The 27,432-nt window shown below is 37.3% G+C and overlaps 2 protein-coding genes across 2 annotated transcripts; one reads left to right on the top strand and one right to left on the bottom strand.

The window, feature by feature from the left end:
• Positions 1–287: 287 nt before the first annotated feature.
• On the top strand, positions 288–10,686 carry zgc:113229 (uncharacterized protein LOC550612 homolog). Its single transcript, XM_017692086.2, has 5 exons — positions 288–1,302; positions 2,532–2,710; positions 3,869–4,463; positions 5,999–6,250; positions 8,198–10,686. The coding sequence occupies exons 1-5, from the start codon at positions 583–585 to the stop codon at positions 8,486–8,488; spliced, it is 2,037 nt and encodes a 678-aa protein (XP_017547575.1). The 5' UTR covers positions 288–582; the 3' UTR covers positions 8,489–10,686.
• A 145-nt stretch (positions 10,687–10,831) lies between these two features.
• Positions 10,832–22,372, bottom strand: p2rx3a (purinergic receptor P2X, ligand-gated ion channel, 3a). The gene is made up of 12 exons (XM_017692084.2): positions 22,140–22,372; positions 18,896–19,031; positions 18,742–18,813; positions 17,483–17,552; positions 17,238–17,322; positions 15,794–15,871; positions 15,569–15,704; positions 13,326–13,462; positions 12,622–12,715; positions 12,444–12,509; positions 12,093–12,170; positions 10,832–11,439 (listed from the first exon to the last, which is right to left on the bottom strand). Exons 1-12 carry the CDS (start codon positions 22,259–22,261, stop codon positions 11,293–11,295), a joined length of 1,221 nt encoding a protein of 406 aa, XP_017547573.1. The 5' UTR covers positions 22,262–22,372; the 3' UTR covers positions 10,832–11,292.
• Between the last annotated feature and the right edge of the window lie 5,060 nt (positions 22,373–27,432).

The raw sequence follows: 27,432 nt of genomic DNA, 5'->3' as shown, positions 1-27,432 counted from the left end.
TGAGGAAGTAATTAAAAAACCTATTGTGTAAGGTTCAGACATTTTTCGGTTATTTATTTTGTGTTGGCAAACTTTTTGAGATGCCCACTTTGGTCCAGGTTTGCAGTGACAGAGAACTGAAAAAAAATAAATAAAAAGAGGGATGGCACTGGATACAGAGAGATGTTGACACACTCGTCTTTCTAGTCTGTCTGGCTCGACCCATCATAGCTGAACACACCTCTCTGACTTGCCTGGCCTGCATTTCATTTCCCTGATTCCTCCCTTCTTCGGTGACATTTGTTTCGGCATACTTGGATCCTTCAAGTAGGAATAACGAGGAGCTTCTTTTCTTGAGGAATTGAACTCATGCAAGGATGGATTTCATTGCTGTGGAGGTACCACTTCTCTGAAGCCACAGAGTGGGGCATCTTGAGGAATTTATCTGTAAAACTGGGATAAATATGCCAAATACAACATGACGTGAAGAAACGTAAGACGTAAGACTTGAAGAATTCAGATATACCGATCTTTCATTGAGCTGGATGTGTTGACAGCCTTTGTGAGTGCACAGAACATGTGAGCCAATCTTTCACTTTCAAAATGGCCAAGTCGAGCGCTGTTTCGGACACTCAGTCCTTGCTGCAGTCTATGCTTCAAAAGCTGAAGCTCCAAAACCATTCAGAAAGAAGCAGCACACCCACTCAAGAGCAAGCACCTTCTCCAACAGTAGGGTTAAATGGTAGGTCTTCACTTGAAAGCACAGTGTACCAGTTTGGCGATCCCAGCAAGCAGCAAGGTACACCTCCCTCTGTTTGGACCAACTTAGACAGTTCATGGAGGCTCCAGTTATCTAATCAGCCTCACCTAGAACAATCCATTGAAGGGATCCCGGCTACACTTGAACCAGATGTCATTTCTGATAGTGAGATACCCAGATGGAACAGAAAGCAGCTAAAAATTTCACATAGTAAGGTGAGTGATGATAGCTCTAGCCTGTCCTCCTCCAGTACAACAGAGAACACCCTCAACCCCACCGACCTTCCAACTCCATCGCCCACATCATCCATCCTGTCCCAGAAAACATCAGAGAAACACAGTGACCACAGTGGAGTGTGCAGTGAAGGTGTTGGAGACATAAGAAAGGACAGCATCAATGTTCCTGATAAAATAATGCGAACGCGCACATCGAGGACAAGTAAGAGGAAATGGGAAGATCCAGGAAAGAAGAGATGGACCCAGAAGGTGAAGGAAAGATGGAAGGAGCGGCACAAGAAAGAGCGTGATGGAAAACAGAAACAAGAGTCGAATGATATGGCAAAAGTGAGTTTTGCTCCTGTTTTATCCCAAATTCTAACTTTAAAATATTTATATAAATATAAAAATGTGGAAAATGTAAACATGACGAACACTTACATAAGATACAAGTGTTGGTTTGTTTAATTCAACTGGAGAAATCAAGCTATTCTATGAAATTATGAAATCTTTTTTGTACTTTTACACTTTTAGCATCAGAATGTGTTAATTAATACATTTAGTATCATTGTTACACTTGTAGCATTACTGCTGGTGTTAAAGGGGAAATCCACCAATTTCTGCTATTTTTTTTTTAAGTTTCAATTACTGAGGTGTAAACAAAGAAAGAGTGGTTTGATGTGAAATGGTTTGTTGTAGAGAAACAGACATAAGGTTTTTTTTTAGTGGTGGTGATAGGAACCAATGTTTTACAGTGTTGTGCACTTCTTCTGTTCTTCTACGATAACTTCTGTTTTTGCATGCTTGTTACATTTAATTGTTTCAGATCTTCAAACTTTCAGACAAAAAGACAACCTGACTAGACACAAAATACAGTTTTTAAATGATCCTTTTGTTCATTGAAGGAAAAAAAGTTAACCAGCACCAACTGACCTTGTGTGAAAAAGTAATTGCCCCCTTACTAACTCAATCAACCAATTGACCAACTTTAGCTGAAAACTGAGATCGATTAAGCTGGATACACCCAGGCAGCCATGTTGAAGCTGAACATCACGTTAAAGCCCTCAGTGTGGCTGAATTAAAGCAATTCTGCAAAGAAGCAGGGACATGATTCTTTCAAAGTGATGTAAAATCTGATCTCCAGTTTTGGAAAGCATTTGATTGCAATTGTTGCTGCTAAAAACTATGTTTCCTCATGTTCTTAATGTCGTCTAATACATTTTGGATAAGGAGCTGAAAGCATTTTGTGTGACAAACACAGCAAACCAGGAGGGGGCAAATACTTTTTCACACAACTGTATACTATAAAAAATGATCAGTGAACCTACCTGTGTCTTCTAAGTTTTCATACATGACATTGAGAATAGTGGTCAACCCTTCATAGTAAGTGAAATCATTGCAAATGTACAGTATCTTACATTTCTCATTTCGAGATTGTATGTAAGAATATTATAAGACACATTCAGCCGAGTTCCAGATGTTGTTACTTGTTTTTAAGTCACTTTAAATATGTAGTCCACTTCAAGAAATTCTGCTTGAACCTGATATTTAGTAATGTTTAATGTACACCTTTGTAGAATGACCACTGTCCAGCCCCTACAAAATCCAGTGACGACAACACAACTGCTACACTTTATGAACAAAACATCAGTGACAACAGCACAATTGTTACACTTCGTGAACAAAACACCATCCACCCTGAACCAATCAACAATGGGCTGGATGAAGCCCCTCCTAGCCCACTGGATCATATGAGGTAAATACAAATACATGAGCGATGACACCTCTTTGGGTTGAAATATGAATCAGACGTAGTTATCATACCACAGCTGTCATCAGCAAGAACACCTCTGTCAGCTTCTCTGCTGAAACCAACACACCCTCAGAATATATGTGTGCATAAGTGAGTGACAAAGACTGCAAATAACATTGACGGTTTTAAGACACAGCTATGAAAGAGACAGTGAGTATCAAGGGTGAATGAAGCAAATCAAGCAAATGTTTTAGTTGTTTGTTTATACACTTTGTAAAGATTTTTTTTATTTTTGTGTAGAATAATACTGATTGCCATGGTGTTTTCTTTCAATCAGTGCTCCCCCCACCATTAAATAGGCCAGACAACATGTGAGTTTGACTAGGTGGGCTGCCCGACCTATTTGATGGTGGAGGAAATACTAATGGATAGGACGTAGACATTAGCACGTAACTGGCAGGCTGACATTTGCTTCCTATTTGGTTTTTAGGTGGCATTTGTGGACATATGATTTTAGTTGCTTTTATTAAAATATGGTGTTTATTCCTGAAAAGGTGGTAAGGGAAGGCATAAAACAAGTGTGGTGTTTCCTCTTTGCTGCTTTTCCAATTAGAAAACCAGATAGCTCCCCCTTCAGGATGTTTGCAGAGATAGCCAGCTTCCAAGCATTCTTCAAGCCCTAGTAATCAAGAGCAGATATATTTAGACTTTGGTTTAAGGAAATATTAAAACTGTTCCTGTAAAGCTTTCCTGCAAGGCACTGAAATACTTCTGATACACTGACTATGTATGCCTGACAACACAGGTAGCTTCGAAGGGTCTACCTCCTGATTTAAAAAAAGACTACAGTTAGTCTTTAGCCTTTAGCCATTAGCCTGAATTTGGTGGCGTTTATAAGGATAGTCGGTGATTTATAGTGTTACTGAGAGGAATTATATTACATCATACTATATTAATTGAAATATCACCAAACACTGAATGATTGACTCACAAACTGTAACTGTAACATAGCCAACTCTTTAAGTGTAGGCCTTAAGGTTTACTAGCTTATACTGTGAAGGTTAAAACATAAACAGTCACAGTGAACAGAAACAGTTAGAATTCACTTTAGTGAACAACAGATGGCAATGATTACATACCCAATCCTCTGTTTCCTTGCAGTGAAAGCATATTTCCATTTGGCACTTTTAACCTGATGGAAGAGATTTTCACTGGAAAGGAGTGGGCCAGCTTCTTCCAGACCAACACCGGCAGCCAACCGGAGTTCACCTGCATCACAGCAGACAAAACAACAGAGTCGCTGAACACTGTTAGCCAGTCACCTTACAGAGAGCGCACAACAGGCAACCAATGGGATTACAAAGAGGCTGCAGACTCAAATCTGAGAACGCCTTCATCACAGATGAAATCTGGAAGTTTTCAGGAGGACATGGACATCACCGAACAACCAAGGACTTCAGATTTGTCTCAAACCTTTGAGTTCCTCAAAGACAAGTCAGAACTCTTTGCCTCAAACCAAATACAGAGCATGGACCTCGGTCTGAGCCAATCAGAAAATGATGAAGAAACAAAATACCAACCCCAGTTACAGGATCTTCATCAAAACTATCAACTAAATACAGCAGAAGCAAGTTATCATCAATCGCTGACCAGTGAACGAAATCTGAACCAGTCACAGCAATCCGACCCAAACCATACACAACCTGAAACAGTGCATGAAGAATTTCTCCCCCTTTTGGACTTATCTTATCTTCAGGTAAGACTTGGAACAGTGACAGTATACATAGTCAAATGTAAAAGTTGACATGTTTTCTTGATTTTTCTTAGTGAAAATAAGTTAACGCATCCTCTACAGAGAACGCACTGTACTGCATAATTTTAAATATATGCTGATTTTAACATATTTGGGAAAAACATGTGAAACGCAGCCTGTGCAAAAGTTAGATTTAATTCTTTCCAATATGTTAAACAATAAATAGAAATTATGCCCTACATTTTGCTTTATGCCGTGTATCAACTTTTCACTAGTAAAATCAACCAAAATGAAAAAATATATGTAATTTCATCTGAAATATTTAAACTTTTGCATGTCTATAGCATGGTTTTGTTATTAGGGTCAAAAATGAAGCAAAATGCCCCAGCTATGTAAAATGTGTGGAGTAACAATGCCTCCAATATGAATTTTGTTTAATACATCTTACATTGTAAAAGTATTCATTTCTTTTACTGTTATTAACTTACTCTAAATCCTTGAGGGCTGGTGTGATTTGCAATAATTTGTATAGAATTTTATTTGTATGGGCATGCAATTTGGGTCTCAAACAAGAATCATATTTTACTTCTATGACCATTTATGTGCTAAAAATTGTGGTCTATAAGGGTATTAGTAAAGAGTCCCTATGCTATGATCTTACAAACGTACTATACATGACAGTATGGCACTGCAATTAAACATAGGTGAATGAATAAGCAAGAGAGACTAGGACAAAGTCTTTGAATGTAAATCCTTCTGTTATGAAGTTTATTGTCCCTCTGGAATCGGATTTAGCTGATAGATGAAGATGCAGAATTACAAAGTGAGTGCAGGGGGTGTTTGTTGGAGAATCTTGTGCAGAATTGTGCAAAAGTGATTTGCGACCAGAGCTTCAGATACCAGTACTAGTACCAGAGCTTCAATAACTTCTTTTAGTGTACAGAGAGTGAGTATGACTTAAACCACATGAGTACAAGGTGCTGAATGTGGGTATATTTACTCACCACAACAGACTGCAGACTAATAGTAGTTGTAACGTTAATAGCATGCATATGAAATGTAATTTAGACAGCCAATCAGCAGTCTAGATTCTTGAACAAGCTTATTGGCTTGCGTTGGTTTTGAATTACATCATTTTTGATAATTAGTAGTACTCAAGTAATTTGATACCATGAAAGTATTGTAAACATCATACATGGAATACAATGTAGACAAGTTAGATAGAAAGACAATACTCTTAAGATGATCCTGCCGAACAATGTTCAGAAAGCTTGTCAAAGATAATTCACTTTTTGGCCTATTTTATAAGGCTGAAGAGGTCAGGTCCAGTGGTCAACATATACATTTTTTTCTAGATTCTTCTAAAATCAAGTAATTTTTACAGTAAATATATCAACTTCACAGCAGTGAAGTGCCATCCCCAAGCTCATTCCCTGAAGATGGAGTGTTCACTTGTAAAATGCTTTTACAAACTCTATTATCATGTTATTAACATTTCCTTTTATTTACATTTGCCTCTCATCATCTCATTTTCCCAGCCGAAGGACAGTTCTTCTCCGAGGAAGTTTGGGACTCTGAGTCGTAAGAGAGGACACTGCATGCTGCAGAGGGGTTCCAGTGATCGAGGCAGATCAGAGACAGGAGAATTGGATGAGTGGGGAGATAATGCACCTCTCAATTCGCTGCATCCAGCTCCCAGCCTTTCACCTGCTTCCTCCATCTCCTCTTTCCAGGACTCCAATTGCCAAGATTCTGAGTCATCTGCATCTATAGAAACTATAATCAAAAAGGTAAAGATGTTCATGAAAGGGGCCCAGTCTTTCACGATCATTGTAACTGGGCTTTTATGTCCTCAAATATACACTGATTCACAAAGCATATACATTATCTATACTCTTAGTGACAGCTGGTTATAATATTGGATGGGAGGGCTAAAAAGAGTAACAGCATCAATAGCTCACACACTGCAGCATCACTTTTCAGAGCTCCTTCCCAGCTACTGCAATGAAACAATGAAATGTACTGTCTAGCTGGCCTTTGGTTAAATTTATGTACATATGTACATATCGTCACTGTTGTGCGAAAACCATGTGCCTCCACTTTTATTGTTACTTTTTTGCATAATTTGAAAACTACAGCTACTTTTTCTATTATGCAAATTTTTAAAAAGATGAACAGGCAAATAGAATGACCCAAAATTGCTTGAAAAAATATCTTGTTACATTAACATCTATTATAAGTTAAGAAAGCTTTTTTTAAATTACGATTTTAGAGAATTTATTAAAGGTTCTATTCCAATAGCGGCAATATGCGTCATTACCTAATGGCTAAATAACTGAAAGCACACTATATTTTATTCAGCCAACTCAAAATATTTTACCTTAATGCATGTTAAAAGCAGTAATAAGCTTCAAATGGCTGGGTTCAAAGCTTCAAATATCTGTGTACAGCTGCCATAGCCAAGTTTGCTAAGGGTGCTAACTATGCATTATTGCAGTTTTGGAAATCTGATAAATACAAGCATTTTTTATGGAGTTTATGGAAACTGAAATTAGTATCACATTGTTTTCCGTACAAAGCTTAAAAGTCAATGTAAGAGATGAAGAGGTAACACTTCTGCCTTCTATGTTGTAGACTGGGGTTCAATTCCCTGCCTAGCCAAGCACCCTGCACTATACATATACAGGAGTCCGGGCAAGACTCCTAACACTGCCTTCACCTACCTGTGTAAAATTATCAAATTGTAAGTCACTCTGGATAAGAGCACCTGCGAAATGCCGTAAATGTAAAATATGAACATTCAGATTTTTGCATTTAACTTCACATTTCTTGTGGCCTTGTTTTCTACTAAAGCAGCAATATTTAAGTTTTTTTGTTAAAATTGAAAAAAGTAGCAGTAGTTAAGAGCAAAATAAACATGCTAAAATATGGTGCTGCAAGCTGCTCTGTAAAGCCTGAGAAAATCGTTTAAAAATGAAAGGCAATCAGTCAGGTTTCCAGAGTTTTCTGGACCTCGTCATACTTCTTTATGCAACAGCGTCACATACATAGGTTCAAAAAGAAGGTCACCCCCATCTTAGACCTCTTGGTGGTGCTATTGTTCTTGAATCTACAGACATCCAAAATATTCACCCTCTAGTCATCTGTTAACAGCAAGTAGAACAATGCGGACACATAAAATGAAACTGAAAAGTGTTTTAAGGCTCCAGCTTGGCTGATGTGCTTGATACACTTGAACCTGTTAATCCCACTAGTATGTCAATAGAAAAGTCCAATATCCAAATAGTATCTGGTTAGCTATTGTCATATGGTGGTCCCATTCCACTGATTTATGGCAGTAGAAAGGGCCTGATAAATTGTGTAGTAACAGATGTCCTACAGTCAATAACTATAAAAATATAAATATATGTAAAAATGCAAACCTCATTCAAATGTTTCATTATTTTGTGACACTAAGGTAACACCTCGTCTACGGCATGTCTTATATATGCCATGTATCTGCAAATTTTACTGCTTAATTTCTATTTATTTGGTGAGTTTATTGTTTATTTGTTGAGTTGTTTATTACCTTTGTCTATATCATTGTTAAATTCAGCAAATAAACAGTAACTTTGCATTAAAAGGTGAACTGTGTTCTCTGTAGAGAACGTGTTCAATTTTTTTTCACTTAGAGAATCATCAAAACATCCTTTGACCAGGGGTGCTCAATCTCATTTTTTTCTCGTCTTTTCTATCAGAGGAGGCTGGAAAACACCCGACGTGTGCGTTTTGCAGAGGAGGTGGTCTTTCTGCCACCCCTAGTTCTGTCTGAGGATTACGATGATGAAGACGACAACGATGATTATGATAATGAAGAAGAAGGCGAGGCAAGCGATGAAGATGAAGACGATGTTCAAGAAGAGCCGCAGTCTCGCTCCTCCGTTCCGAACTGGATTGTGGCACTCAGGACCAAAGCAAAGAGAAAGCCCAAGCTTAAACTTCCACAAATGGCAAGCAAGCCCACAAAGTTCAAAATCTCAAAATCATAGTCTGTCGCTGTTATATCGCTGTTAACCTCTTTAAATACACTAAATGTCCAAAGGTTTTTGACTAATTTGATGTTCACCCATTGCTGACAGAAGGCTTGTATAATCTCAATAGCAAAGCATTGACCAAAAGAATAGGGTGATCTGGAGCAGTCACTCATGAGCCTAAGGTCACCATGTCCAATGCCAAGCAATGGTTACAGGGGTATAAAGCTCCCATCATTGGGCTGTAAAGCAGTGGAAATGCATGCTCTGGAGTGATGGAGCTACATCCAGTGAATTTAGGACGAGCAGGAGTGGTCCAGAACTGATCACCCAACATAAATACCTGACCACACTAATGCTTTTGTGTCTGAATGCCATTAAATTCCCACAGTTCTGTTAGAGGCTGTTACTGCTGCAAAGGGAGACAACCTGTCACCTACAATGCACTCGTGCTAAGCTATGGAAAAAACCCTGAAAATGCAGTGACAGTGAACTATGAACAGAAGTGTGGTCAGCACTGGTCAGTTCACTCTGCACAACTTTATATACAAGGTATAAACTAAATAACTTGCTAGGGGAAGGTGTGAAATAACTCACAACGAGAGAATAAAACAGGTAAAACTGCAGTTTATTAACTTGTACATATGTAAACAAACTGTTCGAAGAGAATTTGATGAATAATCAAGTACTTATGAAAATGAAAAGACATTGCTGGGAAATATGTAGAAGAAAGCAACACCAATTATCACAGAAGACACTCAGCTTTCAACTCCTAGACCCTTTTAACCCTGTTAGAAGAGAGTGCTGCAAGTGATTTCAAAATGTATCATTCATGGTTTTTGTGCAGATTGTATGTGTATTTACCAAATGTATTTGATTATATTTTCAAATTTGTTAGCAAAGTTCTATAAAAATGTTAACCAAACAAGGTTTGGATGGCTAAAATGGCAACCAGACCACACTTAATATAGAAATGACAAACATGCAGTTATTCTAAGATCAGTGATACAATAAACACAGAAAGACGCCTGACTATAATGCATTGAGATATGCAGTATGTAGTATTTGCCTATGTTTTCCTGGACAATTCACACAAAACTGCTCACTACTGAGCACATGGTGGATTATATGCCTTGTTGTAAAATCAGAAACCAAAGTAATCCACATTTTTAAGCAATTCAAGGTTGATTTCCCAGCTTAGACCTGCATATTGTTACTGTTGGGAAAAATCCTTTTTTTGGATTTTTTAAATATCATTTGTAAGCACCAGCTGTACTTTCCATTGTGTGAGAATGTCATAATGGGCTGACAGAAATGCTCAAAAATTATTCTGAAGAAAGTCGTTTTACATTAACTTCCATTATAAGTCAAAGGGCCTCATTCACCAACCATTATTACAAGCTTTTTTTTCCTCAAAACCCACTTACGCAGTTTTCACGAAGATTCTGACATTCATCAACGGTTTCTTATTTGGGATTTGTTCTAAGGTAAGAACAAAATCTATGCACACTCAAGAGCTCACTTACACACATTTGATTTTTTTGTGCGAAATAATTGGTTAATGCATTTGCTTCAAATCTACAGTTAGCATAACAATTATATTATTGTATGAAATACAATAATCTTTTCACCATTTATAACATTTGTATTCTTTTAAAATTATTTTACAATGCATCATGGTCAACTGACATCACTTACGTTAATTGGGAACCATGCCATCCAGTTATGAGTGATTGATCATGCTACTTATAGGCCCAAAGTAGGCCCATTTCTGCAGCCTTGGCCTACTTGCAAAATGGCTTATTTACTGCTGCTTCAAGTTGCTCTGAGAAGGTAATGCATATATATCAGGACCACATAAATCTATCTTTTTGTTTTGGCATTCTTCACTTCTCTCTCAACTTTGGTTTGCAGTTTCTGTACTTTACTTCCACAGTTAAAGAACATGTCATGAATCTGACGTAGACTTTCACTCAAGAACACATTTAAGAAAAACTTAGGAAGGTACTGGAGAATGAGGCCTAATGTGTTTTTGCTTTTCCTGAAAATGTATGATTATGGAGATACAAGGGTTTGTTCAGACAGCGACAAAATGCAAAGTCGGTAAGTCCATTTGGGAAGAAACCTAACAGCCACTTGCAAATGCTTCTCAAAGATCATCTATCCACAATTTTGTCTACTGCATTATATCCTTAATAAAGTATATGATTTTCCTATTTTCTTGTCCTTTTTTGAATTTATCACATCTGCCAATTCTTCTAGCGTGGCGATGAAATACTTTCTGTTCCTTTAATTACATTTCATTTATAAAATAAGACCACAATGATTTTACATAGAATTGTGTTTTTAAGGAGAGTACACAATAGGGTGTGTCTGTTAGGAATGTAAGAATATTTAATATAAGATTTAATGTTACATGAACGTTGGCAGGAATGCCTCTGGGGTCACTGTGCAAAGGGCGGGAGGAAGGGAGGTCCCTTTATGGGTGGACAAAGTACAAAAAAGTAGAGTAAAAATGGAAATACTTTTCAGTAAGTTGTCACTTGAGTAAAAGTATTTTATCTATACTTCTACTTGGGCCAAAGTACAAATCATCTGAATTATATACTTTTCAAATGTATAAGTATCAAAAGTAAAAGTGATGTGAGTTATTATAGAGGTTACATCATTTTGACAAAGGTCTCATCAGTCTCATCTCAAGGAGACATAAACAGCTAACTCAATATTCATGTCTGCAGTCACAGTGGAGGCTGTTTATCGGGATAACAACATTATGTCTGTAATAACTCAGAATGCTTTTTACTTTTGATATTTAAGTACATTTAAGCAGAAGTACTTTGTCCAGCACTGTCTCCAATAGAATAAGCGCCAGAGTCATTAGAGTTCTTCACCTCCTCTTTGAGTACGTGGCTGTGGACGCTGTACCTGTGGAGTTCATGGCTTTCTGACTGACTCGCCAAACCAGAAACCTGAGAGAAAAAAAACATACTTGGTTTCTGTATTCTCAATACATATTCCATGTATTCCAATATATCGCAAACCACGTCACAAAAAAATTCACAAATTTTTCACAATTTCTATATAAGGAATTTATTGAGATGTAAACAAGGTCATTCAGTGGTTTGATGTAAAATACTGTGCTTTACAGAAACTTACCATGCCAGAATTCACACTTATGGCAATAGAAACCAGATTTCTGAATAATTTATGGCGCTAAAAACTCCCTCACAGACAGTTATAATACCAAATAATTATGAACACTTTGCCTGATGTCAGAGATATTGTTATACAATAGTCCTGAGATAAGGTTTTGGCCAAAAACATTGTAAAAATACAGTTATGGCAGAGTGATACAAGCAATTTTATCATTATCAACATTACATATAAAATATAAACAATAAGAAAACATGTAACTTCACTGGTGGTTTGGATAGTAAATAAAACGGCTATATTTTGTTTTAGATATTGGTTTTTATCACCACCACTGTAAAGAAATCAGTCTGTAAGTTTCTCTACAATGAATGATTTCACTTAAAACCACTCTGAATGACTTTATTTGCATCTCAACAATTGAACTGCAGAAATGTAAACAAAAACAACATTTTGAAAAAAATAAACTCACCTCTTCAAATTTCTTTGCTTTGTATTGATCTGAACCTTTCAGGAAGTTTAACAGGATTATGTCACAGAAGATGGTTGCCTGAAACCAATAAGAATTATGATTAGTGTTTTAGAGTGATGGAGAGTGAAGCTAACATGGTACTCAATGCAGTGTGCGGGTCCTTAATGCATATGCAATAAAATACTTAACAAGACAAGACCACCAAATTGATCATAGAGTCTTTGTGTGGAAAAAGCCTGGAGAAGATTTTCAACCAGACTGCAGTAAGTGTACCGTAAAACGCTGAGGTGGAAAAGTGAAAGTCTGCAGCTGTTTTTTTGCTGCAGTGGTGAGCATTTATGGTGATCTTACCAAACCCACTGAGGTGCAAGCTGCCACGATATTGATCAGTGTTGGGACTATGTAAAATTTTCCAGCCTAGAAAAAGATAAACTGAGTAAGTACGATAAACTGAGTATGATAAACATGTGGTAAACACACAAATATCTGCACATTAACTGTCCTCATATGCCCAGGCACATTTACTCACATTGCCAGACACAAGTATGTCAAAGCGGATGGCAAAAGCTTTATGAAGTGTCCGATACTCCCGACCATCTTCTGACATGAAGTACTTTGCAAATCTGAAATAAAAAAATAGACTTTACAAGTTATTCATTTCTCAGTGTATATAAATATTAAATATATCAGGGTATATAAATGTTTAAATAAAAATTACACAGAAGTGTCAACAACTCGATATAGTATCAAATATTTCAGCATTTATTGTGTCCACACTTTAATATTATTACAGCTCCCATTCTTTTTAGGAGACCTGCTTTCAGTTTTTCAAAAGAATATGCAGAGAGGATTTTCCCACACCTCTAAAGTTCAGTCCTAGAAGTTGATTGCATTTTCTGCTTTTCAACATGCAAAAAATTCCAATTAGAAATTTATATTCATCGGTTCAATTCATCAGAAACAGATCCTAAGCAATGAGTAGAGTTTGTTTTCCTCCATTAAATTTTGCAAACTCTCTTTTTCGTTTTTTTTTTTACTTTTGCTTAGTCGATGATAATCGATGAAAAATTAATAACTTATACTTGTTTTGACTGGAAATGATATCAATAAAAAATTTGTCTCTGACTTATGCACAGTACTGTATTTGGCTCAAGGACCTGATAAAATGGACAGTGAAACAACGTGGCCGGTGAGTGAAGGTGCAGGTGGTGTTTGTCTGAACAGTACTGCTACCTGAAGTTGAATCCCTTGGAGAAGGTAATGTTTTTAAAAGCAGAGTCCAGCTGTGTGAAGCTGTATTTGGGTAAACACTTCTTCTCACCCAGGTCCAAATTACATACCCAGCCTATATTTATCCCAATTTCTCCTCCCTGAATGCAAACAAACAGACACACACACACACATGTAAAGACACTGCTGTTGATTTACGGTATAGCTAAAAATGGCACTTTTACTCATTCAGTAATTTAGTGACTGGCCCGCACTGGCCAGACAGAGGAAAAGGGCACAAGCCCATGCTTAAAGCGATGGTTCAGCCCAAAGTCAAATGTACACAATTTACCTCTTAGCCTAAATGCAGTCAGTCAGCCAAGACACGTTTGGTGTTTGAAATTTGAGTCTTCAGCCTACTACAAGGCTAATGTAGCTAACAAGTAACGGGCATGAATAGCCACCAGTTAGCACTCTGAAAACGGCATGCCTAAATGCCTAAAAAGTGTTAGCTACATTAACCTTGTAGCTCCAGTATGAAACTAAACTACCCTTGTAGTAAAACTTTAGATATGAAACACATCTTGGCTGATCGTCTCAGGGTTGCCCAATTTCAGCACAACCAGAAAGTCCAGTTAAAAGCTTTTTTATGGCATTAATGCTTTTCAAACTTTGGTTTTAACATTGTTCCTCATATTTTAAATGACTATTAGGTTAAAATTGTGTCTTTTTTGTAAATAACATTTTAAAATACATTTTTTTTTCGGTTGGCATCGTGTAACACAAACAAAACCATGACAATAATTGTTTATCCACTGTCTTCTGCATGCTAACTCATGCATAAAATAGAACTGAAGATACCTAATTGTTTAATTGCCTTTTGAAAGTAGCTCAATTAAGAATTTACACCATGTCAGCTATTGACGAGAGTCATGCTGAGTAATGGGGGGAGAGAAGGGGAAGGACCATCCTGCCCACCAAGAGAGAGTGAAAACAATTGTGCTCTCTTGAACCCCCCACCACAGATAGCTGTGGAATGGGGCATTCTACAGAAATGTTCACTTTTCTATCTATCCATACGAGTCACTGGTGTTACTGATCATCATTGGTGTTACACACAAGAAAGGTAACACCGGTGACATTTTTAATGGAAAAGACATTTTACAAAATGGCTGCTCCAGAGCATCAAACCACATGTTGACACTCACGGAATATCCTCTAAAATATGTCATTTAATTGTATTGTACTTTTTCACAATTACCTAAGAATAAAGTAGGTCACACCAGTGATGTCAACAAAGAGCTTCATATGAAATCATGAGCTAAATGAGAAAATTTCTGATAACTGTAAGATACAGTGTGCTTACCACATTCATAGATTGTCAGAAAATAGGTAAAATGAAGTCGAGTGATGCCATCAGTGTGACTTTTACTTCAAAATAAGAGATTTTTTGTTATGCAGAAATACCAGTGACATGGTTCCTGTGGACCACAGCTTTCATTATATATTTAATAATATTTATCTGGCATTTGTTTTCTTCATGTCATTTGAATCGTGTCATTTCATAGTCATGTTTAGATTACTGTAGTTGAAATTGCAGTAAAACTTTTTTTTACCTGTAAATATGGCTTCATCCTTTACACATTACTATGAGGATGAGCACTTCTGTGGTGCTTGGAATTCTATATCATTGATTTGAAAACCAATATTGCTAAATTGACGGCTCAAAAATTTGTAATTGTTAAAATGACATTGTTTTATTTTAAAATATAAATAAATTGTAACCTTCTGTATGTCTGTAAATGCTAGGGACACAAAAATGGATGTTTACATAGAATGACTCACATCACTGGTTATCAAGCTTGTGAACTCCCAATGTTAGGGGTAACGCTTAGACAGTGGCACCACTCAGGAGCCCAAAATGACAGAATTATATGCCTACAACAAGGTGTCAAAGTGTGTATTACCATACTAAATAGCATGCTCAAAACAGCAATGGTACCGCTGGAGGTGTGCTAATTGAATGTGCCAATTTGATGTGAAACACCAGAGAATAGAGCACAAAACAGGACTGTCCAGTCCAAAACCAGACACCTGGCAACACTAGATTGGTTACGGTAAGTGTGCAAACTTGATTTTTGACCAAATCATCGCTTTAAGATATAGGCTTTGTAACATTGACTCAAAATTGTGAAAAACAAGAAGACCAAAGAACTGCATCTTCTAAAACAGCGGAGGAAGAGATAGAGCGAAGCGTAGGACTCAACTCTTGATGCAATGCTGGAGAAGTTTGCACCGGCATACTCGAGCACATCTCCTACTCGGAAGATGGGGCAGGATGGGTTACTGACAGGGTTGTACAGACATGTTGTCTTATTTTCCATCATGGATCCAATGTTCCCTCTGAGACAGAGAAAATGCTTATTTAGAGGGGAATAAATGGCAGGATAAATGGCTCTTCACTCTCTTATGAATTTGCATTGGCATCTCACCGGGTGACGTTAAAGTGCGGGAAGCGAATGCTGTTCTTGATGAAGATGGTGAAGTTTTCAGCCTCTTTCATGGGTGGCCTGAGAAAGACCATCAGACAGAGCAGGGAACCGTAGGTTAAAGTTCTAATGCACTTAGTTCAAAGCAGTTCTAAGCATCTCCTCTGGGATGTTTATTACAGATCACTATCATTATGTCAACATAGAAAACTGTTTTATTTATGAGCTATACAGAGTTTACTGGAGGAACTTTCTGCCACTCTATAAGTCCATATATGTCCTGTCAAAAGTTTGGACTTTTTCTAAGTCTTTTAAAAAAAAAAAAAAAAAAAAAAAAAAAAGTTTGGTTGGTACAGCAAAGATTTAACAGCGGTCTTAAGACCAAATTATATGTATTAAAGTTTTAATTATATGGTATATTGACCTTCCCAAAAAATGGGGCATTGTAACTTTTCACATTCTAACATTTTATAATAGAGCAATAATATAAAAAGCCTGAAGTTAAGGCAGGGTGTATGGAGTATATGGAGTCAAATGGGAAAAAGTAGCTGCTTTGGAATATGGTATATGTTTCCTGACTAAAGGAAGGTACCACCCCAGCGACAGTTCAATACCTTTTTTCTGAGAGTGAACAAGCTGTACTTTCTATGAGTCACATGAAGCGCCACCACATCGTTTCTTTTGCTTGCATGACGTCATTGGACAGCTCAACATGCTTGGAGGAGAACACTAACTGTCATTCATTTCCAAGCATGGGGTCGGAGTTTAGATGCTTGTGCCACTCATCAGCCCCCCTTTTCTTGCCAGTAATATAAAATATTAAAGAATAACAGGTTTTATTTTAAAGAAAAGATCAACATACACACATTTATGACTAAACTATATGTTCATTAAAAAATAGCCTTCAGTTTTAACTGGTACTTTCCTTACATGAACAGTTTCTAGGAGCATTCCTCAGAGACGCTCTGCCATGCCCCTACGAAGGACATCCTTCAGGTTTTTGGAACTGGCTGCAAGTCTCTCTTGAGCCTTTCAATCCCTCTTTTGTCAGAGCAGCTTGACTGGGTTATACAGTTGTATATGAAAATTTGGGCCTTGTTTTAATTATATTTTTTAAATAAAAAAATACACGTACTGTTTATTTGCTGAATTAAGAAAACAACATAAAATGTGGCCTGTGCAAAAGTTATGGCACATTATATGTTGTGTTTGATAAAATAAAAAGAAATTTTGAGCTAAAATTATCAGAAAAATGTACACTTATCTCCCTAAAGAACCTTAAATGACACTAATCCACATAATTTATTATGCCAATTAAACATTCAAACTGAAAACCCATTGAAAGAGAAACTCATTGCAACTGTAATATAAAAAAACAAATATTCCCTGAAAGCCAAAAAGAAGCCCACAAACTTTTTTTAATGAGTGTTACATGAGTGCTTCTTACGTCCTCTTGGAGTCATCCTCCGCCGGGCACCAGCCTTCTATCTCACACCTCTGAACTTTGGTCACACACTTGCCTGTTATCTTTCCTATGAAAAAGAGAATGGAGCAATAGAATGACCCCGAGGACAAAAACAGAAGACAAAGATAAATGAGAGAAGAGAGGAGCAAATAAACAGAGAGGACAAAAACAAAAAAAATGGAACAAATATAAACAATCAGACAGAAAGAAAGAACAAGCAAACATACCACTTGCCAAATTTGAGGATAATTGTCTTTCACAGTCTTCATCAGTGCTACAGTTGAATTTTCCATTAGTCTAAGAAAGAGAGGACAATGTGGCTATGGTTGTTTTATTGGAGGTGGATAGAGCAGCCTAATCCCAAACTCAAGTGTTTCTTCAGTGACATAATGACCCATGTAAAAGTACTTTTTTAAAACATATACGCCTTTCCAAAAATAAAACTTTAAACAAGCTTAAACAATTTTTAAAAATTGTTTAACTTAAAGTTCTGAGTAACTTCTAGAACTGCAATGGAACATCTTAGATCAACAAGAATCTATCAGCACAAGAACTGAATTTCATCTCTGTTCCTTATAAGTACTCCAGGACTTAAATAAAATTATGAACCTCAGAAGTCAGATGGACAGAGCAGAACAGATGCTGTCACTCTAAAATTCAAAGTAAAAAAGCAGCTGAATGCAAAAACTAAATGTAAAATGATGATGTGTCTGATGACAGAGATCTAAAGATGACTAACTTCAGTTTAACTTTCTAAATAATATTTATATAGTGATGTTGGTAACGTTTTATTCAGTTTTACTGTTAAAACAATGGATTATTACGGGCCAACCGTATTTTCCATACAGCTTAATTGTTTCGCAGGTAAGTTATCTTTAGCTGTATTCCACAGTGCCTCTTCTATAACAACAGAAAACAAGTTTTTAATGTAAAGCATGTGGCTTTGGAACTCACTCACTCATGCATGTTTAGCAGCATGAAGATCTTCCACAAGAGGGAGCTAATAGCACAAGTCACTTTTATGTGCATCATTTAAAGAGAAGAGTCAACTTTAAACCTACACCAGCAGAAGCTTAGGCATGCACACATTTTCACTATCAACTTTCAGCACGAGAGGTGGAAAGGTTTATTACCATAAAGTGTTGTGTTACTCAGGATTATATTATTCAATATTGATTTCATGAGGGATTTTCATTAAATCTGTTTATGCTTAAATAAGCAAATAAGCCATTCGGGATGGCATAGACAGGAGGTCTACACTAAGGGGGATAATCGTGTTGTTTTATCAAGAAAATATTGTTTTTAATAGTTAGCTACTATTTTAGAAGGTGTCACAAATCTAAGAGTAAGAAGTAGATTCCTTGCAAACTCTAAATATTATATCTGAGTACATTTAACTGAGTAAATATAACTAGTGACTACCTTTGATTACAGGCACCCATATATATTGGCCTCAGAGCCTCATAGCCTTATAAGAGAGACCAACCTCATGACAGAGTCCATGTGTCTGATTGTGCGTGATGACCATCCTGGTGATAATGCAGAACACAGAGGCGCCCTGCAAAGTGCCACACAGTTCAAATTGCATGATAACCCACTTGTACTGCAGCAATGGAGGACATAGTCTGAGTGTTGCTAACCTGTGGTGGTATTACGTAGTCGGCCACGTCCATCAAATAATTGTCATAGAACCCAAAGCCTTTCACTTTAGTCATGACCGCTGACTCAATCCCTGTGTCACGATCCTGATAGGCCTTCTCATAGAGAAACACATAACTGCACAAACACACACACACACACACACACACACACACACACACACACACACACACACACACACACACACACACACACACACACACACACACAGAAGAACAAAACCATCCATGACTCCTGTTATCAGATTAGACATCAGTAATCCTGCATCTCTTGACTTTTCAGATTGGCTGAAAAGAATCCCTGCCAACTAATTGAATTTGAGCAATAAGCTCATTATGTGTCCCTCAGACAGAAAGCATTTGTCTGACACCAAGACAACTGCAGTACAAATGGATAAAGACGAATTAGTGACTTCACATTTCAACATAATAACTGATACACTGATTATAAAGACGCTTGGAACCCATCAGAATGGCTTTCTGCTGCAATATTTTTCATAATGTGGTTATACTTCCTTTAAACTAATATATTGCTGAAATGTCTTTAGAAAATTGTTTAAAAATATTTGAGTTGGTTATTTTTTTCCCTGTAAAACACTATAACTTCAGAATAAATATAAATCATTAAGAATTTCTTGTTTTTCAAAAAGTTCTTAATATTTTGGTTAGAAAATTAGTTAGAAGAACAAAGGTTTGGATCCAATTTGATTTAATGAAGCTTTGAGTAGATAAATTAGGTACTGGATGGGAAAAATCAAATAATAATTTTTTAATATAGAATTTTAAAATATATTTTCTTCAGAATATCACTGTCAAATGAAAAATATGTATCTCAATTTTTTGCTATTTTGACTTTTCTGCGTCATTTGAGCTCAGCAGCTGTCCTTTACATTATGTGAAAATTTCATGATGATTGGACCAATAAAATTGCTACAAAATTAACATTACATTAACATTAACTTCATTTTGTGAAGTGGACAGCAATAATATACAGGGTGATTCAAAAAGATTCGGCAAAATTTTTTATTTCACTTGTAAATCATTACAGAACAATGCAGTAAACTGTAAAATGTTTAAGCGAGCATGAGTTTATTACGTCATGAACCTCCTGCTGTACAGACAACATCAACACCATAGTCAAATTCATCCCATAGCGGATTGAGCATGTCTGTACTCACGGCTCTTTCAGTGCGATTTCGGAGATCATTTAGTGTTGTGGATCCAACAACAGACACTCTGAGACGAATTCACTCTTATTGAAATGAAGAACGCAGAATGCTTTCTGCTCAGGGGTCTCCATCTCTTCCCAGACTGAAGGGAGCCATCTTCCCTCTTCTAGAAACTCTATGACTCCCTCTTTCAATTGGATTGTGATCGATTCCTATGCGTCTCATGGCTGTAAAAATATGGCGCTTTGAAATTGGATGAATCTTTTTGAATCACTTGGCATTTCCAATAGGGTTAGGCTTAGTTTACATCTAGGTACAATAGTTCTTTGGCCTTTGTGTCTCTGTGAAGCCTGTGAAATGGACCTTGACAAGGACAGTATCACATGGGACAACTTGTTTATGCCCACCTCCAGCGTATCCTGCCAAACATAGCAGCAGCCTGTGTTACTGGAGTTGGACTGGGTTTTTTTTTCATCATATATGGGTGAAACCATTTGTGGACCTTCAAGGCCTTCAGCCTGACTAAGAGTTCCTCTTGCTGACATCATGAGGGACACTGTGTTGACTGAATCTAACCAACGACTGTGTTCAGTTTCTGAGCCGAAGTCAGTGCATTATAATAGTTTTGATTTGTAGTGATGAATTATCTATTGTATACATAGACTGTCTAAGGCATAGCTGCTTTCTATTTCTTTCTATCTCTCTTTCTTTCTATCTGTATTCTAATGCTAGCAAAGGCATAGCTAGCTGTGAGACTATCGAGTTCTGGGCCTCTGGTAATATGTTGGAAAAGTGTAGCCTATGTGGAAAACCTTAAATTCCAAGATCATCCCATCAGTAGTGACAAGACTGATCTCAGCTGTAGATTGCCCATAGACTTATTGCCCACTATGTTTAGCTCTGGATGAGACACTACAACTATTAACACTTTAGGCTACAGCTCTGAAATAAAATTGAATGTTTTCGTGAAACTATAAGACATAACTGTGCATGTTTACAAAGGGAACAACCCCCAAATGTGTTCTTTATACTGCTCTTAACATTGCTACCTAAATCAGCATGTAAATTTACATTTGGCAGGTGGTGTTAGTGCACAACACTTCACTCAAGCAGTAATGCTACTGAGCAGTAAGAGGCCTGTTAATTCTACTGTTTAAATAAAATAGCTTGATTTACTTGGACAGTACAAATAACGACAATGGGTTTGATTTTATTTATAGGCTTCAATGTGTATTTTCAGCATAAATTAATTGCTCAATTAACAGTTCAATAATTAACTGAATAGATGCAATTAAAAAGTATAACTGGATTCAAAGCAGTTTTTTGGAAGAAAATAAACTAATTAAAATATGTACACAGGTAAAACAGCAGTTTTTAAAAACATAATGGAGATCAGAAATTAGCACTTTGTATAATAAGTATATTTGGCAGTGTGGCTTATGTGCTGTGTGAACTAGGTCATATTTCAGAAACACAGATCTGTTTACAGCCCTGATTGCTGGGGAGATTTTTTTCCTGAAGTACATACACACTGTTGGAACAAAACCTTGTATTTTCAGTGTGTCAAAATTTCGATGAATGGACTAATACACATAGCCCAAAATGAATTGGAATAAGGCCTTGCTCCATTACTTACATTAAAAGTTAATGACCTCTCTCTCTCTCTCTCTCTCTCTCTCTCTCTCTCTCTCTCTCTCGTTGGTCCATTCATCATGAAATTTTCACACTGTGCAAAAGGGCAGCTTGTATCTTCAAATCGGGCAAAATAAATAAAAATGACAAAAATGAAGATATAAGGTTTCATTTCAACAGCACTGATGTTAACATTTGTATTGTTAAAGTTCCCATTAACCTTACAATAGTGCATTTTACCAGTTCTTAAGATCAGAGGTGTGCAAATCTTTCATGCTATATTTGTGGTGGGGCAAAAAGAAAAAACAATATAAAAATAACGAAGGTAGGCAGATTTCAAACTGAGTTTTTAAAAATGTGTTTTACAACATTAAAGTATATTTTGCTACTTGAATACTTCAAATAAAAATTTATTTAGCTCTTACCCAACAAAGTAAATGATGATGAGCGCCTGGACTATGCGGTTGATGATGCCCAGTGACCTTCTCTTGACCACCACTGACTTGGTTGTCTCATAGGTGAAGAAACTGCTAGCACAGTCCAACATACTGGGTTCAGGTAGTGGAGCTAGAAGCTGGAGTAACAGTTGTGATAAGCTCCGATTTGGGTCCAGATATTCTGTGAAGAAAGAGCAGCAAAGTGTCTCCTGGAGCTTCTGCTGAATGAGGACCAGGGCAGTCTGCTTCTTCCACTAAATGGTGGTATGAAAAAAGAGAAAGAGGCCTAAATGACACCAGTCTCTATACTCCTTCCCTCACCACACACCCCCGCCCAGCCTGGTCTCAGGGGTTCCCCCATTTCCTTAATGATCTGTCGTTCATTTGCCATCCTCCCAGAAACATCTAAACAAAGTGTCAGAGAGAGAGAGAGAGAGAGAGAGAGAGAGAGCATATACTCTCAGCCTACCACTCCAGCTCTCATTTTACAGACCACAGAGAGCTAAGTAGTTGCCATATGTGCAATTGATATCAGCGCCGCCTCTCTAAAAAACACAGCTTTAATTTTAATGTAGGTACTTAATAAATTAGCAAACAATTAAATAAGCAAATTTATTTAGGCACTTGTGCGCTTTTTCAAACTGCTGCATAATTTAATGGATAAGATGTCAAGAAAGTCATTCAGAGTGGTTTGATATGAAATCAGATTAAGATGCCTACAATGTAAATGTAAGTTAAGTTACATTACCCTTATTAGACCCACAATGGGGAAATTTCACCTTTACATTTTAACCCATCCAGAGGGGGGTTATGTGCCTTGCACTTCAGTCACGTTCAGGCTCAGGAGGTCAAACCGGTGACTTTCCAGTCACAAGGCTGGTCCCCTTAACCCACAGCTGGCCCCCATAGAGCCATTTATTTGCTATCCACAATAACCAGTGAACCTACATGTGTCTTCTGTGCTTCTGTATATCACTGTTGCTGGGACAAAACCTTGTATCTCCATTTTGTGTTTTTGAGATCATTTGAAAAAGCATGTTGTCCTTTACATTGCGTTACATTGTGTAATTTTCATGCTGAATGAACCAAAAGAAATGGCCAAAAATGACATGGGAAAAAGTTTGTTTCCAAAGACAGTTTCTTCCTTCTCCCATAAAGTTATCGCTTTGGAGATAGAAGGTTTTGTTCTGGCCCACAGTGATATAAAACCTTCATGATGGTAAAATAGGTAAATCCAAAATTCTTTCACCTTTAAACATCGTGCATGTCCCTCTCTGTTGTGAATGGATCTTAAAATATTTTTAGCACTACTATAAAAAATGTCTTGGGCATCAAACAATCTAACCATTCTGTGAAATGCTTTTCAAAGACCTCTTGGGTGGTCTGAATTCTATCACCACCGCTTTGAACGATTCTCCAGAATTGAGAATTTCACATCAAACCACTCCGAATGACTTTATGTAGATCTTATTCATTCAATTATGCAGGCTTTTAGAAAAAAACACTTGAATTCCCATTTAATAGTGAGTTTGTTCCCCTTTGCTGAAGTAACAGCCTGTTGTCTTTACACTAGATGTTGGAACATTGCTGTGAGGATTTGATTGCATTCAACCAAGCATTAGTGAAGATGTTGGGTGATCAGTTCTGCATCACAGCTCATCCCAGTGAGACTGGATAGAGCTCCATCACTCCAGAGGACACAGCTCCACTGCTCCACAGATGCTTGTACATGTGCAGCGTTTTCAGAGCAATACTTTGCTATGGAGATTTTACAAGCCATGTGTCCAACTGAACACCTGTGTCAGCAATGGGTGCTCCAACTAGATTTACCCATTCAAATGTATGCACAGATGCTTTAAGACATCTAGTATATTCACCTCTGCTCACCTCAACACCCACAGCATGGGGTGTGTACTAAAAGGGCTCCTGTAATCTGAAAATTGCGTACTTATTGGCAGTGACATCACGCTTCCTCCCAGCTAAAGTGGACCCATTATGCTTGTGGTCAACAGTAGAGCCAATTACATGCTAAAAATGCTTTCAAGTGACCAGGGGGACAAAATGGATTTGACTTCCCATAAATCACACGGTCCAAGGACAGGCACATATACTCATTAGTGATTACCATTTCTTAAGGGTTGTAGTGTAGTTTCCAAACACTGTGACATTCAGTAACACCCACGAGACCAATGGGAGCACACTGAAAGCGAGTGACAGAGAGAGGGAGAGAAAGGGAGTGAGTGAAACATTAACAAGCACTTGGTCTTTTCATCTTGTAATGCCATTATTTCTCTCTCCACCTCTTGGCAGAAAGTAGGCAGAAAGATGGAGAGCGAAATATGGAATAAACACTCCCCCGTCATCCCAGGATTTGATTAGTGCTGTAGAAAACAAAGGGAAATGGTTCCATCTCTCTTTCTCCATCATATTAAAACACACACACACACACACACACATCCCACATTCTGTTTTATCTCCCCATTCTCCCGATGACATATTAAACACCACACTGTCTCTTACTGCCAGTACATCATATTAAAAACCACACACTCCCTCTTTCAGGCCCATTACTGTTCACTCGAGCTTTCACAGGGGCAGTATTCTTAGCTTTGTAAACACGGTGGATTAGCTTTTATCTTCTATCTGCACAGATGGACACTTCTCTTAAAGGAATGCGCTGATCCAGGATCAGATTCCTCCAGAGTTCACTGTTATTTCAAACACAAGAAAAACTGATCCAAGATCAGACGGTTTGTGAATATAGACTATGAGTCCATTACAAGACTAGGAGCCGAGTGCTGATATCTACTGTCCAGCACAGTTTAGCGCCCACCTTATAATACATCTGTCTCAGATATTCATTACTATTGAAGACCTGGCTTTACTGGCTCATTTACGCTAAGCACAGAAAGGCTAACGAAATGTTAATAAGAATTCAACAAGAGCTCAAAACCTTTCTGTTTTCAAAATCATTTTTGCCAAAGTTTTCTTGTTAGCAAGGTCTAACAAGTTTTTAGTCTCCTTTAAAACATTTTAAAATTCACATAGCCTTTTAGTTCAGAAAATAAACTGAGACAAATATTACAAACAATTGAGGAAATAATTAATGACTAGACCTAATACAAAATGATTTTCTTAAAAATGTTGCTGACGATGCTAAATTAAAATTTAAAAGCCAGTGGGCTGCCAGCTTTGCCATCAGGGGGCTAACAGTGACTGACTAACCTCTTGCTATCTAGGTTGTTTTACACCCTTTTCTTATATATATATATATATAATTTTAAGAAGTTTAATTCTTCACACTGACAAAACCATTTTGCCTTTTTATCCTTAGTTCTTAAAAGGGTCTTATATGTCTTAAAAATAAGTCCTATTTCCCTCAGATAGCAAAATTCTAGCTAGCTAGCTTTTAGGTAGAAATCAAATAAAGCAAATAATCATTTGGATTTTACCAATAGTGGCAACAGCATATGTGGGTAAAAAAGTGCTAGAGAGCACAAAAAGAGGACGAGTGACCATGTTAGAGGTATTTCTCAACAGGTTATTATACTGGCTTGCTAGCATGATATAGCAGCTAACCTTAGCCAGTGTGGCCTATTCAAGCAACACTACACAAATAACTGCTAAGTCAACTTTAGGAGGCACACCTATGTTCTCAGTGACCTATGTAGACCAGATATTCCCTCAACCCTGACACATCATCAAGAAACCCATCACTGCTGTTGGAAGAAAACCTTGTATCTCCATTTTTGTCGTTTTCCAGTTTTTGACATAATTTGTAAATGCCTGTTGCCCTTTACATGGTGTGTAAATTTCATGAAGAATGGACCAAAAGAAACTTCCCAAAATGACTGGGAAAACATTCTTGTTCCACTGACTTACATTAAGAGTAAAGTAGGTTTTTTTCATAGTTATCATTTTGGAGATATGAGGAGATACGCATAGCAGCGCTATGTGTAAGTGTTCCATAGTCATGGATAAGGGTCACCAAAGGTCATAAGGGACATTAAACATGTTTCAATGGATATGCACTTATCCTCAGATTGGCTAGCCTCGGTGATCTCATTAGCTAGCTGAGTATACCTGTGAGGCAATTCTTTTTTTTTTTTTTTTTTTTTTTTGGATAAGTTAGAATAGCGTACAATCACAGGTCAGCTTTTCATTCTTGTTCATTTTTGTCAGCATGCTCATAAACCTAATTTCAGATTACGCATATTTTATTGATATATATGTATGAAGGTTTACCAGTTATATACTTGTTAGTCTGGATGCTAGTCTTATTTTCATGTTGGAAAAGCATAATTGAGGCAATTCAGAGCTGAAAAATGGGACCATGGGAAAGAGATCCTAGATCTCTAAATTTCAAGGAGACAACATGGGCCCTGGAAACATTTCCCAGACTTGAAGGGAGGAATACAGGCCTTAAGATTTTAGGGCTTTTGCCTAGACATTTAAAGGGTCTTGGTAATAGTAATGGCCCTGAAACTCAGAGCAGTTACCACTTAAGTTTCTATAAGATTAAGGTAGCTAACTAATTCCCCATTTCTTTTTGTTTTTACACTAAACATAAGGAAGGAATCAGCTCTAAGACAGTGTCAACAGTTTGCCTGTTGACGGGCTGATAGATTGTTATTGCTGATCCCTCATTGTGCGTTAGTCACCACCTCTCTTTAATTACAGTTTTCATTTTATCTGTAGCTTGCTTGGCTTTCATAGATGCAAAGCAGTTTTTCCTCTGTAGCTTTGGATAATCATGACTCGTGACCGATTTTGAGGCTGATCTGAATGTACCAAACTAAGCTCACATTTCATTGCAAATGAGAACACAAGACCTCTTATCTGCTTGTGGCTGGCAAATTGTAGAGAATCAACTGCAACAGACATCCATTACTGTAAAACTATACTGCTAGAGCTACTGAACTCAAGTCAGTCTGATTAAAACAACAGACAGACGGACGGCTGGGACCTGTGCTCATTATGTTGCTGCACCCTGATGATCTCTAATAGAATATCGTCTTGTTGAAAAGCTGTACAATGACAAAGCCATTAGAGAATACTGGACTGACAGTTGGCCTGTTGAGGCTAAATTGTGAAAGTTTTTCCTCAAACATACACCACACTGGATTAAGTTCCACTGGCAGTGGAGACTGTCATAAAGACATGCAGTTTTTTTTTAACCAAAATTATAAATTAGGCTAAATCTCTACCTTGAGACCGGTCTCAAACCTATTATTTTTGGGTCATAAGTTCCAATGCGAAGCAGTTTTAAAATGACTGCACT

This window comes from Pygocentrus nattereri, chromosome 8, assembly GCF_015220715.1.
Source record: "Pygocentrus nattereri isolate fPygNat1 chromosome 8, fPygNat1.pri, whole genome shotgun sequence".
In the NCBI taxonomy this organism is placed as follows: Eukaryota; Metazoa; Chordata; class Actinopteri; order Characiformes; family Serrasalmidae; genus Pygocentrus; species Pygocentrus nattereri.
Note: the sequence above shows the minus strand (reverse complement) of the source record. Positions and strands in the feature narration are given on the sequence as shown.

Coding starts and splice junctions, on each gene's coding strand:
- p2rx3a (XM_017692084.2), bottom strand. CDS start 22,261: ATGTTGGACTGTGCTAGCAGTTTCTTCACCTATGAGACAACCAAGTCA. Junction 12,510..12,621: donor ACATACTTGTGTCTGGCAAT/GTGAGTAAATGT, acceptor ATCTTTTTCTAG/GCTGGAAAATTTTACATAGT. Junction 12,171..12,443: donor CTTGCACCTCAGTGGGTTTG/GTAAGATCACCA, acceptor TATTGGTTTCAG/GCAACCATCTTCTGTGACAT.
- zgc:113229 (XM_017692086.2), top strand. CDS start 583: ATGGCCAAGTCGAGCGCTGTTTCGGACACTCAGTCCTTGCTGCAGTCT. Junction 1,303..2,531: donor AGTCGAATGATATGGCAAAA/GTGAGTTTTGCT, acceptor ACACCTTTGTAG/AATGACCACTGTCCAGCCCC. Junction 2,711..3,868: donor AGCCCACTGGATCATATGAG/GTAAATACAAAT, acceptor GTTTCCTTGCAG/TGAAAGCATATTTCCATTTG.